This window comes from Paroedura picta, chromosome 1 (assembly GCF_049243985.1).
Source record: "Paroedura picta isolate Pp20150507F chromosome 1, Ppicta_v3.0, whole genome shotgun sequence".
Classification (NCBI taxonomy): domain Eukaryota; kingdom Metazoa; phylum Chordata; class Lepidosauria; order Squamata; family Gekkonidae; genus Paroedura; species Paroedura picta.
The window spans coordinates 10395350-10414187 of record NC_135369.1 but is presented as its reverse complement, the minus strand read 5'-3'; the positions used below and the strand labels follow the sequence as shown (position 1 = coordinate 10414187).

The window sequence follows — 18838 nt, the reverse complement described above, 5'->3', positions numbered from 1 at the left end:
CAAACACACACATAAGACACACACATCAAGGGGAATTAAAGGGACACAACAAATACACAAAAATACACAGAAAAACACACACACAAGGCCAACTAAGAAAATAAGGATGGAAAGGGGAGAGAGAGTATTTTTTGGAAGGTCAAGTCAATGAAAGGTCTGCAGATTCAGTAGCAAAACAACCAGTGTCCATCTGCCTCCATTTATCTGTGGACTTACTGGACAACACCCCTACCTAGACAACACTGAGCAAATTGCAAAACCTTCAATAATTAGGTGTAAGAGTTAAAATGTTGAACTGCCATCCCAAGCAGGGCAATCCACTTCTAAGTCTGCTGATCAATGGATTCTAGATCAAATCTAGAAGCGAAAATGACTCAACGAGGTTATTGTCCTTTGGCCGCATTGTGAGAAGACAGGAGTCACTGGAAAAGACAGCCGTGCTAGGAGAAGTTGATTGCAGCAGGAAATGACGGAGACCAAGCACGAGGTGGGTTGACTCAGTCAAAGAAGCCGTGGCCCTCGGTTTGCAAGACCTGAGAATGGTTGCTAAAGGTTGTTTTGGTGTTCATTCAATAGGGCCATCATAAATTGGAAACCACTGGAGGGCACTCAATACACTCGTTGAAATCTATGGGCTTAAGAGGATACAACTCTGCTTACGATACAGTTCTGCCCTGCCAGATCCCAGTTCGACATCTTATTTATTATACCAACCTAGAAAACCTTCCTTCAGCCTAAAACGGCACAAATGCCAAAACTTAATTCCTTTCCCTTCTCATTAGGGTCTCGAGAACGCATCCCCTGAACTGATTCACGTCACCCATCTGACCTCCAAGTGATGTTACCCAAAGTGGAGGTCTCCTAAATTGATTGTGAGTGTCCTGCATAGTGCAGGGGGTTGGACTAGATGACCCAGGAGGTCCCTTCCAACTCTATGATTCTATGATTCTATGACTGTGGAATTTAGCTTAAGCAGACATAGGGAAGGGGGGGGGGACTTGGGATCTTCACTAATGTCTATGGGGATTGTTCCTTTACAGAAACTCAAAATAACATATCTGATAGAATTGGAAGGAGCCATGCGGGCTATCTAGTCCAACCTCTTGCTCGGCTCATGGTCAGCCTAAAGTAGTGATCCCCAACCTGTGGGAAGCGGACCACATGTGGTCCTTCGACTAATTGGAGGTGGGCCGTGAAGGACGCCTTCTCCCCCCCCCCCCCGGCCCTTTACAACACACTTTGGGTGTCCTTGTCTCCCATCACTCCCAGATGGGACTATCTCGTTGCAGAGAAACAAGCTCAGGGTTCCCACTGATTTGTCATTGTCCTGAGTTAAAATTTCCATGAAAATAAAATGTTCCTTAGGTTCATTGTTGTGGCGTGTCTGTATCTTATTTTGAAGGGATGCTTAAACATTACCATAGCAATCAGAGAGCGTTAGGGCAGTGGTTGAGAGTAGAGGAGTAAACTACCCCCCCCCCCCACCGGGCCTCAGTAAAAGGCGTTGAGTCGTCCCCGGTGATAAAAAGGTTGGGGACCACTGGCCTAAAGCATCCATGAATGCAAGTTCATCCTAAAGAATCCATGAGTTACTGGAAATGTTTTTGACTAAGAAGAATTAAAAGTGTACGGCAAACACACAGAAACACACTGAAACACATACACAAGGCTAAGAGAATAGGGACAGAAAGGAGAGAGAAATTATACTTCTGTAACTCACTCTATGTGGGAATTCCCTTGTCTCTTTCCTGGAAATCGCAGTTGGTGAAAATTTGTCTGCTCGGGTCCTCATAACGTCATCTTGGAGGGCTCATATCCAGCCTGTGCTGAGACAGAGCTACCAACTAGCTTTCAGATCGGGTTCAAGGTTCTGGATCTTCCCTTTAAGGCCATCTCTGGCCTGGGTCCCGCATATCTGAGGGACCACTTGTCTCCTTATGCCCCTTGCAGGGCCCCTCGCTCTGTGGGCCTGAATCTGTTGGTTGTCCCTGGACTCTAGGGGGTATACCTGGCCTTGATGATGGATGTTTGGGCCTGGCCAAGACCTGGTGGAATGAGCTCCCAGAAGAGCTGTGGGCCCTGATGGAGCTGTCAAAATTCTACAGAGCTCTTCTGCCAGGTGTTTGGTTGAGGCCAGGCCAGGAAGATCTGATCTCTCCCTATATAGGCCTCTTTATAGGTCCTGTATAGGGACATGTCCTGACCATCTGGACATGGGTTATCTCTCCCAAGGGTGGTAGTGGATCATTGTGAACCATTGTCATTGGCTGTGGACGGGTGGGGGAGGAAGGTCATAGCTTAGTTTTGCCGCCAATATTGTTATTTTATGTGGTTATGTGGATTTTATTGTAAATCGCCACATGCCATCAGGGTCCGGAAGTGGTGGTTGAAAAATACAGGTCTATAGATTCCAGGGAACTGAAATTGAGAAACTGATGAGATTGATTGCTAGTTCCTAGGAAATCTATTGTCCTAAATGATGCATCTCCCTGGGGTGAAGGAGGTTGCCAGTGGGTCAGCTGTTCTTTGTCACATGTCCTAAACCAGGGGTAGTCAACCTGTGGTCCTCCAGATGTCCATGGACTACAGTTCCCATGAGACATCTGGAAGACCACAGGTTGACTACCCCTGTCCTAAACTACATACCCAGGGTTGTCCTGGAGACTGTGTCCTCTTGCGTCAGTATGTTTGCATTTATGATCTGGCTGACATTCATTTGAGCATCATATTTGGCCAAACAGTGGAATACATTTAATATTTGAAGGATACAGAAGGAAGGGTGTGGATGTAGTTTCTCTCGATTTCATTAAAGCTTTTGATAAGGTTCCACAAGATATTCTTGTTGACAAGTTGGTAAAATTCAGTATGGATCCTAATTCTGTCAGGTGGATCAATAACTGGTTGACAGATCACACCCCAAGGGTGCTTGTTAATGGTTCATCATCCTTTTGGAGAGGACATTACCCATTTCATGAGCCAGGAGTTGTTGCAGAGGCATAGGCATGCGCTTGGATTGTTAGCACAATACTGCCAATCTCAACAGCAATTTCAAACAATGCAGGAATTCAGGTGTAGGGCTTTAGAAAGGAACAGCAGAGTACAGTTGGGTGTTTCCCCCACCCATGGCGTGATCAAGATTTTGATTAGCGACATCGCTCCATGAATCAGTATATTAATCTCCCCATGTCAAAGAAACTCCCATCGGTTGGGCAAGGGTAGCTCTGATTACAGCAGTTTACTGGAAGCTGTCCATTGTTCCCGTTGTCTCCTGACCAACACTCCGGTCTGAAATGGAGAAGGAAATAAGGAAGGTTATGAGCAGAAATCGTTGTGTAATAATGGGTGACTTCAACTACCTCTTACGGACTAAGCCCATGTTGCCCAGGTCATGAGAAAGGGACCTCCTTGTTAGATGACGAATTTTTTAATGGATATTAAATTGCGCTTCGGGAAGAGTTAGTCATGGTGCCTGCCAACTATTTAATTGATTGATTTTTTTTGGGATGTAGGCTGCCCTTCTCCAAAAAAGGTCTTAGGGTGGCTTATGGCAGTTTTGTAAAATAACATCCTCCTGCTAAAATACAACAATTCATAGCAAAATCTACAAAAATGTAACGGCAAATGAACCCCCCGTTGGGAAACAACGGGGACTGATGGCCAGTTGTTGAAATATTTAGGCAAACTTCCTTCTTTATTCCTCCTTGCCCTCCATAACCAGAAACAGATTTTTGTAGTCACAAGGATGTGGGGGTGGATAGTAGCTTACATAGCTTATGGGGACTTGATGAATTCAAAAGGGGTCCATCAACAGCTGTCAGTCAAACCAGCTAAATGGAACCTCCAAGGCGATGGATGTTTGAATGAGGTAAAAAAATAAATAGGGGGTCAATGAGGGCAAACAATGGATGTTCTTTTCTTCCTTCTAAGCACCTTTAGGTCACCTAGTGGTTCGGCGTGATACAGAACACCAAATTAGATGGACCATTTGCTTGATCTCCCCTGGCCTTTCTTATTTTATTTAATTGGTTGCTTCTTCTTGAGGATCACAGCTTTTCTTTCTCCCTCCCCCCACCCCAGATTCACTTCCAATTTCCACATTTGACAAAGCCCAATCAAATCTTTCTGATGCGGAAGTCCTTTTCATGGGATGCAAATCATTTTTTCCCGACAGAGATGAAATCACCATGGCCTGTACCAACAGAACGAGACGGATTTCACAATTCCCTTGAAAGTGAACTCCACGAGGCTGGATCTTCATAACTGGTTTGGTCAGGGACTGCACTGTTTTCCTTTAACTCACACAAGGAAAATACTGTGTCTGCTTTCTAGAAATACTCCAAAGGTATAACCCAGGGATACCCAACCATGGTCCCAGGAAACCCTGAGGTTTTAAGAGAATGGCCTTTCCTATAAGTTCACTAGGATATCACTGGAGCTCACTGGAGTGGACATGTCACCTCTCCGGGGTTCTTTGAAGATGGGAAAAATAGTTCAGGGATTCCTCTTCAGTCAAAAGTTTGAAAAAGACTGGTGGACCCCATTATCAACTGCAACGGCACAGGTTCTTCAAGTCCTAGCAGGGTTTGGAGACCAAGATGTATGAGGAAAGGATGGGGGAGCTTGGTCTGTTTAGCCTGGAGAGGAGACGACTCAGAGGGGCTCTGATAACCATCTTCAAGTATTTAAAAGGGTGCTTTATAGAGAATGGAGCAGAGTTATTCTCTCTTGCCCAACAGGGATGGACCAGAACCAATGGGATGAAATTAATTCAAAAGAAATTCCATTTAAACATCCGGAAGAAGTTCCTGACAGTTAGAGCAGTTCCTCAGTGGAAGAGGCTTCCTTGAGAGGTGATGGGTTCTCCATTTTTGGAAATTTTTAAAAAGAGGCTAGATGGCTATCTGATGGAGAGGTTGATTCTATGAAGGCTCAAGGGGGTGGCAGGTTACAGTGGATGAGCGAGAGGGTTGGGAGTGTCCTGCATAGTGCAGGCAGTTTGACTAGATGACCCTGGATGGGTCTATGAAGATTGACTCAGTGGAAGCGATTGACATCAACGTAGCTCCCGCTGGAAAAACAAAAGGTTCTTGAGGGCCACTCCCCATTTGATAAGCACGTCCCCATCCCTTGCGACATATTCAATCTTGCTAGCTCACCTACTCTTCTTGTTCTTCCCTGTTTGTCTGCAACTGGGTGGGAGAACCTGACATCATCCATCCCACCCACCTGACCATGGAACTCCAGACACAAGTCTCAGAGGCAGACATACATTGCGAGACTCAGCTTAAAAGGTTTGGAGTATGCAATATCTGCAGTGTGCATGAATGAACAGAATATGAAGCCTCCAGGGGGCATTGGAGGAGATGTGGATATTTTCCCAATAGTCTCCTTCAGTATCCTGATTGGGTTATTGTGGACTTCCTGCTGTTCGAGCACACTTCCTCCCTGCTTGCCTCCACAACCAACTGAATGAAGAGTAATTTCTCTTCATAATAAAACTATTTATTGTGTTGAGCAGCATGGTGCTCTCACCCTTTTGCAAGTCTAAACTTCTGAGTTCTGATGAGATCAGGCTAAAAACCACCCAATCGCTTGGCTTGGTGCAGCTCAGAGCACTGTAAGGATGGAAGGAAGGGCGATGTGTTTTCACTGCTGCGCCATTTTCCCCGGCAAAAAGTTGTGGCTCGTCCCAGAATGGAAAATGGCACAGGGAGGAAGGCACAAAGCTTCTCCTTCTCCTCTTTCAGTGAAACCCAGCAACGGAACACTTTGAGCAGAACCTAGCAATGGAGTACTTAGAGCAGAAAGCAGCAGTGGAATTCTTTGAGTGGAACCTAGCAATGGAATCGTTTTTAAGGTGAGTCCCCAATATAGTGAGTTGGATTGGGGAACCCCTGATCCAAACTGTGTCACATCTCTTGGACAGTTGCACCTTATATACAAGACGGCATGGTAGAAAGGACGAGTACCCTCCAGATCAGTACGTGAAAGGGTCAGTGCACAAAAGGGTGACCCTCTTGAAAGCATGGTGTCATAGTTAAGAGAGGCAGCCTCTAATCTGGAGAATGGGGTTCGATCCCCTGCTCCTGTATATGCAGCCAGGTGGGTGACCTTGGGCCCTCAGAGCTGTCCTCGCAGAGCAGTTCTCTCAGAGGTCCCTCAGCTTCACATTGTGTCCCTTATGAGGAGAGGAAGGGAAAGATGTATGTAAGCTGCTTTGAGACTTCATCGGGTAGTGAAAAGTGGTATACTAATGTCCCCAGCTCTCCTTGTCCTCCTCGTTCTCATCCTCCTCGTAGTCCTCATCCTCTGTCTTCTTCTTCTCCTCAACATGCATCCAGCTTGGTGACCTTGGGCCAGTCCCAGTTCCCTCAGAGCTCTCTCAGACCCACCTAGCTCACTAGGTGCCTGTTGTGTAGAGAGGAAAGGAAGGCGATAGTAAGCTGCTTTGAGATTTCTTCAGGTAATGAAAAGTGGGGCACAAAAATTAGTTCTTCTTCTTCTTCTTCTTCTTCTTCTTCTTCTTCTTCTTCTTCTTCTTCTTCTTCTTCTTCTTCTTCTTCTTCATTGATTGTCAAACCATAGTGGACTTCCTGATGGCCCCATGCTGCAATCAGTCATGCTGGGAAGAAAGAAAGATGAGCTAGAACTGATGCAACCTTGTCAGTCCTGATGTGGAGAAATAAGGGCTGAAGCAGGGCCAGCCCATGTCATCACAGCAGTCAGAAGAGTGGCATCAGCATCAGGAGCCTAGAAAGAGCAGGAAGGAGGGGAGAAATGCTGGGATATTTGCATTCCCGTGAGTTGGTTGAGTGCTCAAGGCTTATGATGCAGCAGAGGCTTCCTGCTGATCAGAGACAAAACAGCAAATGAAGCCACTCTCTCTAACAAAACAAACATTGTTAGGAACTTCCTTCCAGACAGGATAGAGTAGGGACAGCATTCTGGTCTGGCCTAACTAACGAGGATGGATGGAGATGCAGGACTCCATGTCCCGCTTACATGATGCATAGTGCCGAGATGGAGAAGATCTGGTGAAGTCCCAGCCTCCAGTTGGGGACTAAAGAGAAGGAAGATTCTCTAAGAGTAGTGCAATAGAGCAGTAGAAAGCAATGACCAGAACTCCAGAAGCTCTCCCACTGTTGCCCCTCAAGCACCAAGAATGCAGAGCACCACTGCCCCTGATGGAAGAGAAGCCATGTTGGATCAGACCAATGGCCCATCCAGTCCAACATTCTGTGTCACACAGTGACAGAAACCCAGGGGCCATTCGGAGGTCCACCAGCAGGACCAGAACTTTCAGAGGCCCAGCCAATGCGGCCCCTCAAGCACCAAGAATGCAGAGCATCACTGCCCCAGACATGAGAACGTAAGAGAAGCCATGTTGAATCAGACCAATGACCCATCCAGTTCAACATTCTATGTCACACAGTGACAGAAACCCAGGGGCCATTAGGAGGTCCACCAGCAGGACCAGAACTCCAGAAGTCCTTCCAGTGCAGCCCCTCAAGCTCTAAGAATGCCGAACATCCCTGTCGCAGACAGTTCCATCTATGCCTTGGGGCTAAGAGCCACCGATGGACCTCTGCTCCAGAGTTGTCACTGTCAGCTGGTGGCTGTCACGCCTTCCTGCAGTGGCAAGGAATTCCATGTGTGAATGACTCTTTGGGTGAAGAAATGCTTCCTTTTATCATCAGTTCTAAATATTCAGGGTTATTGTTGTACTCTTGTGAAATTTACCTTGGTTTTCATACTGATTTCCACTGGAAATGTTCTTTTGTCCACTTCTCTGTTGTAGAGATTGTGGTGGTGCAAAAGTTGCCACTGACTCAAGGGGTTTTCAAGGCAAGAGGCTAACAGAGGTGGTTTGCCATGGCTTGCTTCTGCCCTGGGATTCTTTGGTGGTCTCCCATCCAAGCACTAACCACGACCGACCCTGCTTAGCATTTGAGACTAAACACATGAAGCTGCAGTCTACAGAATCAGACCCTGGGTCCACCCAAGTCGATATAGAATCATAGAATCATAGAATCAGAGAGTTGGAAGGGGCCATACAGGCCATCTAGTCCAACCTCCTGCTCAATGCAGGATCAGCCCATAGATATGATCTATGATCCTTTCCAGGGTCTCAGGCAGAGGTCTTTCGCCTCACCTATGAGCTGGACCTGTTGGTTGGAGATGCCGGGGATCAAACCTGGCACCTTCAGCATGCCAAACAGATGCTCTGTGTCAGGAACCAAGCAGTTGAGACACAGGAGATTCACAGCAAAGACATCACTCTTGGACTTCAGGAATGAAGCTCTAAGCAAAAGTCTTTATTTAGAGAATCTTTACAAAGATCAGCATGTTGCATAAGCTCTTAGACAAGAATCTTGACAGAGACACCAGGACGGTGGGTTGCATAGAATATATACCTGGTCCTGGGGAGGGGAGCAGGGAATAGGCTTTTGGCGGGAACCTGGATTCACACAGGAAAAGAGCATTAGTGTTTTCTGATCTCAGAGGTGTAAAAACAGCTCAGGCGGCCATCTGGTGTTTAGACTGCCTAGACCTGGGGGCCAGCCTTGAAGGGGGGTGATAAGTAAGTACATGTGGGATGAGCCTTTGAAATGTAAGGAATGGAAGGGAGGGACACTGCTAAGAGGACCCACTGAGCTACCGCCCTTACTATTCTGAGCTGTACATTTTGCCCATCACCCAAGGAAGCCGTCCTCCATGTTTCAAGCAGATAGGATAAACCAGCCCTTGTTCTAAGAGGCCATGACAGCTGGCATCAGTGCTAAGTCCCCTACCTCATGCAAGGGGGAAGAAACTGGAGCGCTCAGCCAAGGGATTTCCCCTCCTCACAAACTACAGAGCTGACACAAGCACGGGACGGAAAATCCTGCATGCATACAGATGAACGGCACCCTAGGTTCATTAGCGCTCTGTTTCTTTCAACGGCCATGCCTAATGTAAATTACTTCCTGATATCCCTGACAGAGCCCTGACCTGGATAGCTTGGCCTCTCCCTGTCTAACTCTCATAAGCTAAGCGGGGTCAGCCCTGAATGGGGGACCACCAAGGAAGTCCAGAGTCCCAAAACACAGGCAGGCAGCCGCCAAGCCCCTCTGAATGTGTCTTGCCTTGAAAGACTGATGGTTTTCATCACCAGAAGAATCCTTGGTATTTATACCCTGCTTTTCTCTCCCCGAAGGCGTCTCGAAGCCGCTTACAATCGCCTTCCCTTCTTCTCCCCACAACAGATCCCCTGTCAGGGAGGTAGGGTGGAGAGAGCTCTGAGAGAACTGGGTCTAGCCCAAGGTCACCCAACTGGCTACACGTGGAGGAGTGGGGGTTCTGCTTCTGTCTCTTTGAAATTGCCGGCAGGTCTTCAATACACATCACTGGACATTCCCGTCTTCTGGGGTCGGTCACCTGGCCACAGCTTTAGGAGATCCCGTCAAGAACCTGCTCACATGCTACCTGCATACTTGATCTCTCTGAATCACAGAATCATAGAGTTGGAAGGGGCCATACAGGCCATCTAGTCCAACCCCCTGCTCAACGCAGATCAGCCCAAAGCATCCTAAAGCATCCAAGAAAAGTGTGTATCCAACCTTTGCTTAAAGACTGCCAGTGAAGGGGAGCTCACCACCTCCTTAGGCAGCCTATTCCACTGCTGAACTACTCTGACTGTGAAATTTTTTCCCCTGATATCTAGCCTAGATCATTGTACTTGTAGTTTAAACCCATTACTGCGTGTCCTCTCCTCTGCAGCCAGCAGAAACAGCATCCTGCCCTCCTCCAAGTGACAACCTTTCAAATACTTAAAGAGGGCTATCATGTCCCCTCTCAACCTCCTTTTCTCCAGGCTGAACATTCCCAAGTCCCTCAACCGATCTTCACAGGGCTTGGTCCCTTGGCCCCAGACCATCCTCATCTGTTCCCATGGTCTCGCCATGTCGTGGCATGCTCACAGGTGTCATGTAGCTAGGAGACCCGAGGATCATCTGGCAGCCAGGCAGATGCTGGGAGGTGGTTTGCCATTGCCTGCCTCTGGGTCATGACCCCTAGTATTCCTTGGAGGTCTCCCATCCAAATACTAGGCAGGACAAAATCTCGTCAGCCTGGGCGATCCAAGTACTGGAAATCGCCACCGAGACGAAGCTCTCTCCATTTCCTCTCTCCTGTCCAACTTCTGGAAAGTCTTGGGGGTTCCACAGTTGTGTGGCGAAAGGTGCATAGCCCTGTCTCTTAGCTCCCCATCTGACTCGGACCTGAAGCTGTAAAATGAGGACCCACCTTTAAAAAAATAAAATCACCTATCATCAACTATTATCTTCTTCTTTTCATGCCTCCGTTCTCTTCATTCTTTGGTCATTTTTATTGGGAAATGATGGGGTTTTATTGATTTTTCTTACTGTTTTATATTGTAAACCGCCAAGGGACAGCAATTGCCATGAGTGGTGGTATATAAATCAAATAAACTAAATTGTAATAACTAAACCATAAGGGACATAACTGAGAGTGGCAGGCTCTAATCTGGAGAACTGGGTTTGATTCCCCGCACCTCCACCTGCAGCCAGGTGGGCAACCTTGGGCCAGTCACAGTTCTCTCAGAGGTATTCTCACAGAGCAGTTCTGCCAGAGCTTCCTCAGCTCCACCTGCCTCACAGGGTGTCTGTTGCGGGGACAGGAAGGGACAGGGGTTTTGCAAGCTGATTCGGAACTCCTTCAGGTATTGAAAAGCAGGGTGTAAGAAAAAAAAAAACAGCTCTTCTGCTTCGTCTGAGGTGTGGAAATGTGTGTCCCCAGCCTTCCTAACCCGGACCTCAACCACGGAAGCCCCCAAATTGACTTACATCCTGTGTTTGAAATCTGGGTGTGTCCTTCCTTGCTCAAGAGGAAGATCACTGGAAAGGAATGGGTGCTGGTAGAGGGAGCATGAGCCAGTCACCCACACCCCGAACAGTATAAAAGCTTCCAACTCGCCTTGATTTCTGCATTCCCAGCAACTCACAGCTTCACTGAGCTTCCTGCCTTTTGGACTGTTGGTAAGTCTCTCTCTCTCTCTCTCTCTCTCTCTCTCTCTCTCTCTCTCTGTGTTTGTCTGTCTGTCAGTCTCTGCAGCAGATCTGAACTTTCGTAACCTGACTTGGCAGAATTTATGCCAATGGGTTTTGCAGACTGAGCGGCCAGTCTCCCGAGGAGGTCTCGGCTGCCCGTTAGAACATACGGGACCGTCTGGGCCAACAATCTGCGGGTTATATCCTCCTTTGACCTGGAGAAAGTCCCCCTAATTCCAGGGGTCTGACCAGATTGCATTGGCCTCCTTGGGGAGAACTCTGTATATGCTCTCCCTATGTTTGATTAACAGCATCAAATAGTACCCGCCAAGCGAGTACTATATTTATATAGAATCATAGAATCCTAGAATCCTAGAATCATAGGGTTGGAAGGGGCCATACAGGCCATCTAGTCCAACCCCCTGCTCAACGCAGGATCAGCCCTAAGCATCCTAAAGCATCCAAGAAAAGTGTGTATCCAACCTTTGCTTGAAGACTGCCAGTGAGGGGGAGCTCACCACCTCCTTAGGCAGCCCATTCCACTGCTGAACTACTCTGAATGTGAATGTTTTTTTCCTGATATCTAGCCTATATCATTGTACTTGAAGTTTAAACCCATTACTCCGTGTCCTCTCCTCTGCAGCCAGCAGAAACAGCATCCTGCCCTCCTCCAAGTGACAACCTTTCAAATACTTAAAGAGGGCTATCATGTCCCCTCTCAACCTCCTTTTCTCCAGGCTGAACATATCTTTGATGTGCTCTATTTTGGGCTTGCGTTTCTGCCAAGGTTGCCTCCTGAAGCAACTCCCAGGAACCAAAGTCTAAAATATAGGACAATATTGGACATAAATGTTTCTTGGGTAGGTGGGCTCTTGGCTGGAGCTGGATCCAGGCTTGATCCAGGGTGGGTGGAGGAATCACCCAGCATTAATGTATTCCTCATTACTGGTAGTTTGGACCTGTCTCCCCCTGAGACAACAGGTAGCTTTGTGGAAGAAGCTGCAAATCTCGGCAGGGTGTGTTGGGGAAATCAATATTTTATTTTCCAGGAACTGGTTTGGCAAGTCTTGAGACAGATAGATGTCTGCTGCAGAAGATCTTGCATGCAACTGAACATGCGCCCCCAAAAGGGGGTGGCAGGTGACAGTGGATGAGCGATAGGATTGTGTGTGTGTCCTGCATAGTGCAGGGGGTTGGACTAGATGACCCATGAGGTACCTTCCAACTCTATGATTCTATGATATTCCTTATGATTTACACTCTGTCCCCCCAAAACCAACCACCAGGACAATCCTCCAGGTTCTCCCTTCTAACTGCAGGTCCCACATGAACCTGCCTTATACAATCCAATGATTGGTCCATCAAAGTCAGTACGGTCCACCCCAACTAGCTGTTGCTCTCCAGGGATTTAGGCAATGGTCTTTCCCATCACCTACTGCTTCGTTCTCTTTTTAACTGGAGATGTTGGGGATTGAACCTGGGACCTTCTGCATGCCAAGCAGAGGTTCTTCCACTGAGCCACAGCCCCTACTGAAGCTAGCTGTAGGTCTCCAAGGTCTTAGGCTAAGGTCTTCCCCATCACCTCCTGCCTGGTCCTTTTAACGGGAGACGCTGGGGATTGAACCTGGGACCTTCTGCATGCCAAGCAGAGGTTCTTCCACTGAGCCACAGCCCCTACTGAGGCTGGCTACAGCTTTCCAGGGTCTCAAGCAGAGGTCTTTCCCATCACCTGCTGCATGGTTCGTTTTAACTGGAGATGCCGGGGATTGAACCAGGGAACTTCTGCATGCCAAGCAGAGGCTTTGCCACTGAGCTACTGGCCTCCTTCTTAAAAAAACACATGAAGCCACCTTATGCTGAAGGTTGGTCCAGCAGGGTCAGTGCTGCTTACTCAAGTTGGCAGCAGGTCTCCCGGGTCTCAGGTTAAAAAACCTTCACATCACCTCCTACCTGATCTTTTTAGATAGAGATGGTGGGGATTGAACCTGGGGATTGGATTTTAGTGTCTACAGTCTTGAACACAAAAGCCTTACAACTGGATTCTCTTACTCATTTGCCTATGGCAATTAGGCTGCCCCAATGTCAGTTCTTATGTATAATTGTTAATGTTTATTGCCCTCCCCCCCAATACTTCCAGGTCCTGGTGTGAAATAAGTGGGGTTGTCAAGCCCCCCCCCCCCTGTTTGGGGAATACGGGGTAGGGGCAGGGTTGTCAGATCCAGGTTGAGATTTGGGGATGGAGCCTGGGGAGGAAAGGTACCTCAATGGGGTGCAGTGCCATGGGGAGCACCCTCCAAAGGAGCTGTTTTCTCCAAGATCTCTGCCGTCGGGAGAAGAGTTATAATTCCAAGGAATCCCCAGGTCCCATGTTAAAAACCCATCTCAGTCAGTTGCCATTGCTCCGTCTTCTGGCAGCAAATCCTTTCCTTTCTTTCCCCCTCAGTCGATGACATCAGCCACTGTTTGTGATCGCACCCAAACCGCTTCTTCTGTTTCCCTCGGCCTGATGGGGATACATTTCCATGCATCCACGGAATGAAACCGAGACTCCCTCACGCTCATGTTGCTCTGAATTTTCTTTTTGTAGCCCAGCAAGTCTTTAAAGCATTGTTGAGTCCCGACAGTCTGACTTATTCTTTAGTTATTTCTTTCATTCTTATATTTCCATTTCACCCTTCCCTGAAGGCTCAGGGCAGATGACGCTGGTTAAAAATATAAAATAAAAATACCGAATTTTTTAAAAAGTTTTTTTTAAAAAAATCCAGAGGTAGAACTAGTTTGCTGGCATCGCCTCCTACATAAAGAAACAAAGAGGGGGCTATATAATATAACCCTAGCTGGAATTTTATTTGGGTGGATTAGGGTAGGGATTCGGGTAGCGGAATTTTTCGTGTTGTTTTCAGGGCCTCAGTATTACTTTTGAAGTTACTTTCAGGGCCTGGTGGAACAGCTCTATGAGGGCCTACCACTCTGAGATCTATAAACTGTTCCGCCAGGCCCTATAAAAAGAGCCTCTTGTGGCGCAGAGTGGTAAGGCAGCCATCTGAAAACTTTGCCCATGAGGCTGGGAGTTCAATCCCAGCAGCCGGCTCAAGGTTGACTCAGCCTTCCATCCTTCCGAGGTCGGTAAAATGAGTACCCAGCTTGCTGGGGGGTAAACGGTAATGACTGGGGAAGGCACTGGCAAACCACCCCGTATTGAGTCTGCCATGAAAACGCTAGAGGGCGTCACCCCAAGGGTCAGACATGACTCAGTGCTTTGCACAGGGGATACCTTTACCTTTACCTTAGGCCCTATAAACTGTTCCGCCAAGCGGAACAGCTCTGTCTTGCATGATAGAGCTACTCCTCTGTGTCTGTTCTTCTTCCTTGCTATTTTTTTTTAAATCAAATATGTCACCTCATTTTAGGTTCCTCCGAACACGCAGAGATGAAAACTAAGCTGGAACAGGCTATGGTGTGCGTGGTCGACATCTTCCACCAATACTGCCTTCTGAAGAAAATCGATGACAACCTACAGTTCAAAGAGTTCCGGAAGCTGATGCAGGAACAAGGCCAGCAGTTCATGAACGATACCATGCCAGTAAGTCACTGAGGAAGAGATGGCAAACCATGGTTGGTGATGGGGTGAGGCTGTAAGCGGGCCTTGTATTCCTTCAGGCACAAACTCAGAATCACGCTAGAATCCCCCCCCCCCGATGTTGAGAAACGGTCAGTGCCGTGATATCTGCTTGGCCCATTCAGCGCATGTCATGCACACACAGTGCGCTTTAGAAGTTGAGCTTCCCATTTCCCGCAAGAAAATCCAGCTGCAGAAGCACATTGCAAGCGCATCATCCAACGTGTGCGGAATGGGTCTCGTTAGCTTGGGAGCCCCATCTGTAGCTTTTCTGTTCCCCGATGCTTTACGAATGGGAGCATTCCCAGTGGTGGTGCTCATGGTACACAGGTGGTTTTGAAATTGCTAAGCTCCTTGAGAAACATGCCTGATGTTAAAGATGGAAAACGATGTGGCTTATTTCATTGAGGGTTCTTATGAACATGGCTCTCCACGAGCCGTGGAATGAGTCCCACCATTAAGGTAAGTCCCCTCTGCTACCTGCTGGATCAGGCCATTTGTTCGTCAGGGCCAGTACTGTTACTCTGGCTGCATCTTTTCATGCAGAGGCCTTTCCTATAACCTCCTGCCTGCACTTTTAAAACTAGAGATGTCGGGGATTGAACCTGGGACCTTCTGCACGCCAAGCAGAGGCTCTGCCACTGAGCCACAGCCCCTGCCCTTGATGAACAAATATTTATTCTATCAAAGTTTTGAAGGTGTCAGGTCATGAATTCTGCTGTCCCAAGTGGTACGTCCTGGGGACGGGATTGGGTTACAATAACACCCTGTAAAAAAATGGCAAATGATGTATATCTGAAGTTTCTTCACCCAGTATACTAACGCAAAGACCCTTTCTTGCTGCTTCTTCTTACCACCTACAGCCTAATCTTGACCAAGAGGCTTATATCAAACAACTGTTTCAAGAAGCCGACAAGAACAAAGATGGGAATGTCAAATTCACCGAATTTTTGTGCACATTTGCAAGATTCCTCGACAACGCCCACCACAGATCCCATAACCTCGACGAAGGAGAGAAAACATCTGGACACGGGCATGGGCATGCTCATGGGCATGGACACGGACACAGCCACTGATGCCTCAAGATCCTGAATCCTCAGAATAACCACCGGCTCGCACCGTAAAGCACAACATCGTCTGTCATAAAAAGGAACCCAACTGGGCATGGGAAGGCAGCCGTCAGGGCCTTGAGCTTCCTTTGTGGGTCGTGTCAAATAATAAAGAGTTCTTCTGCAAAATCTCCGTCTCCTCCTCTTGGGTTTGTGATCGAATCGCAGGGCAGGGAAAGAAGGGAACGGATCGATTCGGAGTACGCGGGGGAACCGTTTAGAAAGATGGGGAGGGCTACAGCGACAGCGTGGTGTAGTGGTAACAGCGGACTCCAGGCTGGAGAACTGAGCTGGATTTCCCACTCCTCCACATGCAGCCTGCTAGGTGACCTTGGGCCAGCTGCAGTTCTCTCAGAGCTCTCTCAGCCCCACCTAGTTCACTAGGTGCCTGTTGTGTAGAGAGGAAAGGAAGGCGATAGTAAGCTGCTTTGAGATTCCTTCAGGTAGTGAAAAGTGGGGTACAAAAATGAGTTCTTCTTCTTCTTCCTCTTCTTCTTCTTCTTCTGGCTGCATGTAGAGAACAAGTGGGGAATCAAACCTTGTTCTCCAGATTACAGGCCACCACTCTTAACCACAATACGATGCTGGCTCAGTTGAGGAAAAATGAAGTTCCACCAAAGAAGCATTCAGGCATGTTAGGAGAAAAGCAAACAGCTGAGCACAGTAGGACAAGGTGCGCTATATTATGGGTGATGCTTCCCCTTACCCATAAGCCATATGTATTTTAAAAAATTAAACAAAAATGCGTCCATTCCCACCATCGCTGGTTATTGTGAATGAGGAGACTATTTTTTTAGGTGAGCTTATCTCACGGAGAAAACCAATCCTTCTTTTGCTTTCCCTTGTCAACGTGTCTTCTTTTAACGCTGGGGAGGGCGTTGGCTTCAGCCACTTCCTTGCAAAACAGGCGAGCTGCCACTTCTGAGAACAGGAGAGAGGGAGACAGGACACAGGACGGCTTGTCTCCAGAGGGCAGAGATCAGTTCTCCTGGATAAATTGGTTGCTTTGGAGGGTGGACTCAAGGGCATTATGCCCCACTGAGGTCCCCACCCTCCCCAGGCTCCAAAAACTCCTTGAGTTTCCCAATCTGGATGAGAAAACCCTACATCCTTTGGTCCTCTCATGTCTCCTAGAAGTCCTTCTGCCTCAATCCAAAGAAAGCCTTCTTATCCAAAGGTCAAACTCAGACTGAGGAAGATTGGAGAAGGCTGCAGGATCTGATCGATACCTTTATCCTCCCTTGCTTCTTATGGGGCAATGGCCTGCTCCTAGAATCATAGAATCACAGAGTTGGAAGGGATCTCCTGGGTCATCTAGTCCAACCCCCTTCACTATGCAGGACACCCACAACTGTATCGCTCATCCACTGTCACCTGCCACCCCCTTGAGCCTTCACAGAATCAGCCTCTCCATCAGATGGCTCTCCAGCCTCTGTCTAAAAATCTCCAAAGATGGAGAACCCACCACCTCCCGAGGAAGTAGCTAGACAAATAACTAATCACTGCAAGAGATCCAAAAACCAGCAGCCCAGCTTATATAGAATGAGAAAGAATCAAAATCTTACAAAGGCCACATGGATGGGCATGATGGTAGAGGTTTATATAGCAGAGGGATGGGGTGGTTAACAGCAGCAGACTCTAATCTGGAGACCTTGGGCCAATCACAGTTTTTTTCCAGAGCTGTTCTTGCAGAGCAGTTCTGCCAGAGCTTCCTCAGCCCCACCTGCTTCACAGGGTGTCTGTTGCGGGGAAGGGAGGGGACAAGGGTTGGTAAGCCACGTTGGAACTCCTTTTGGTAGTGAAAAGCAGGTACACAAAAACAGCTCTTCTTTTTTTCGGCTTCTTCTGGGGTGTGGAAGTCTCTTTCACAATCATCGTACCCCAGACCTCAACCACGAAAGCCTCCAAATAGGCTTGTAAGTGTAGGTGTGTCCTTCCTTGCTCAAGAGGAAGATCATTAGAAAGGAATGGGTGCTGGCCGGGAGCGCGTGAGCCAGACACCCACACTGAAAAGAGTATAAAAGCTTCCAACTCGCCTTGATTTCTGCATTCCCAGAAACTCACAGCTTCATCGAGCTTCCTGCCTTTTGGACTGTTGGTAAGTCTCTCTTTGTCTCTCTGTCTCTCTTTCTTTCTCCATCTGTCTCTGTCTCTGTCTCTGTCTCTGTCTCTGTCTCTGTCTCTGTCTCTGTCTGTCTCTCTCTTTTTCTCCATCTCTCTCTCTTTCACTCTGTCTCCGGCTCTGTCTCCGGCTCTGTCTCTGTCTCCATCTCTATCTCTTTCTCTCTGTCTCCATCTCTGTCTCTCTCTGTTTCCGTCTCTGTCTCTGTCTGTCTCTGTCTCTCCCCCCCCCTGCAGCGGTCCAGGAAGCTTTGAAGTGTTGTAACCTGACTTGGCAGAATTGATGCCCGCAGGTATGGCAACTGAGCGGCCATTCTCTCTCAGCTGCCCATTAGAACTTGCATGACTGTCTGGGTCAAGAGTCTATTGTGGCCCTTCTCAACTTTATTACCACTGAGAAACCCCTGAAACATCCTTCAGGCTTTGGGAAAACCCGGAAGTGGCTCAATTGTGCAGAACAGGGTTGGGAAGCCGAGCTGTGGACAAGCCCCCCCCCCAAGGCTGCTCTCCTTCCCACCCCCTCCAGGTCTATCATGGGCTATTTTGGGGATGGGTGGGATGACATGACCATATATGAGTCAGCGTGGCATAGTGCTTAGAAGCTCTGACTTCTAATCTAGCAAGCCGGGTTCGATTCTGTGCTCCCCCACATGCAGCCAACTGGGTGACCTTGGGCTCACAATAGCATTGATAAAAGGTCTTCTGACCGAGCAGGAATCTCAGGGCTCTCTCAGCCTCACCCACCTCACAGGGGGTCTGTTGTGGGGAGAGGTAAGGGAAGGTGACTGTAAGATGCTCTGAGACTCCTTTGAGTAGAGAAAAGCGGCATATAAGAACCAACTCTTCTTCTTCTTCTTCTTCTTCTTCTTCTTCTTCTTCTTCTTCTTCTTCTCCTCCTCCTTCTCCTTCTCCTTCTCCTTCTCCTTCTCCTTCTCCTTCTC

At 48.0% G+C, this 18838-nt stretch overlaps 1 protein-coding gene across 1 annotated transcript; it reads left to right on the top strand.

Annotated features, from left to right (window-relative positions):
- The first annotated feature begins 10880 nt into the window (after window positions 1–10880).
- LOC143831169 (protein S100-A12-like) lies at window positions 10881–15905 on the top strand. Its single transcript, XM_077324257.1, has 3 exons — window positions 10881–11036; window positions 14459–14631; window positions 15531–15905. The coding sequence occupies exons 2-3, from the start codon at window positions 14479–14481 to the stop codon at window positions 15741–15743; spliced, it is 366 nt and encodes a 121-aa protein (XP_077180372.1). The 5' UTR covers window positions 10881–11036; window positions 14459–14478; the 3' UTR covers window positions 15744–15905.
- The last annotated feature ends 2933 nt before the right edge of the window (window positions 15906–18838 follow it).

Coding starts and splice junctions, on each gene's coding strand:
- LOC143831169 (XM_077324257.1), top strand. CDS start 14,479: ATGAAAACTAAGCTGGAACAGGCTATGGTGTGCGTGGTCGACATCTTC. Junction 14,632..15,530: donor TCATGAACGATACCATGCCA/GTAAGTCACTGA, acceptor TACCACCTACAG/CCTAATCTTGACCAAGAGGC.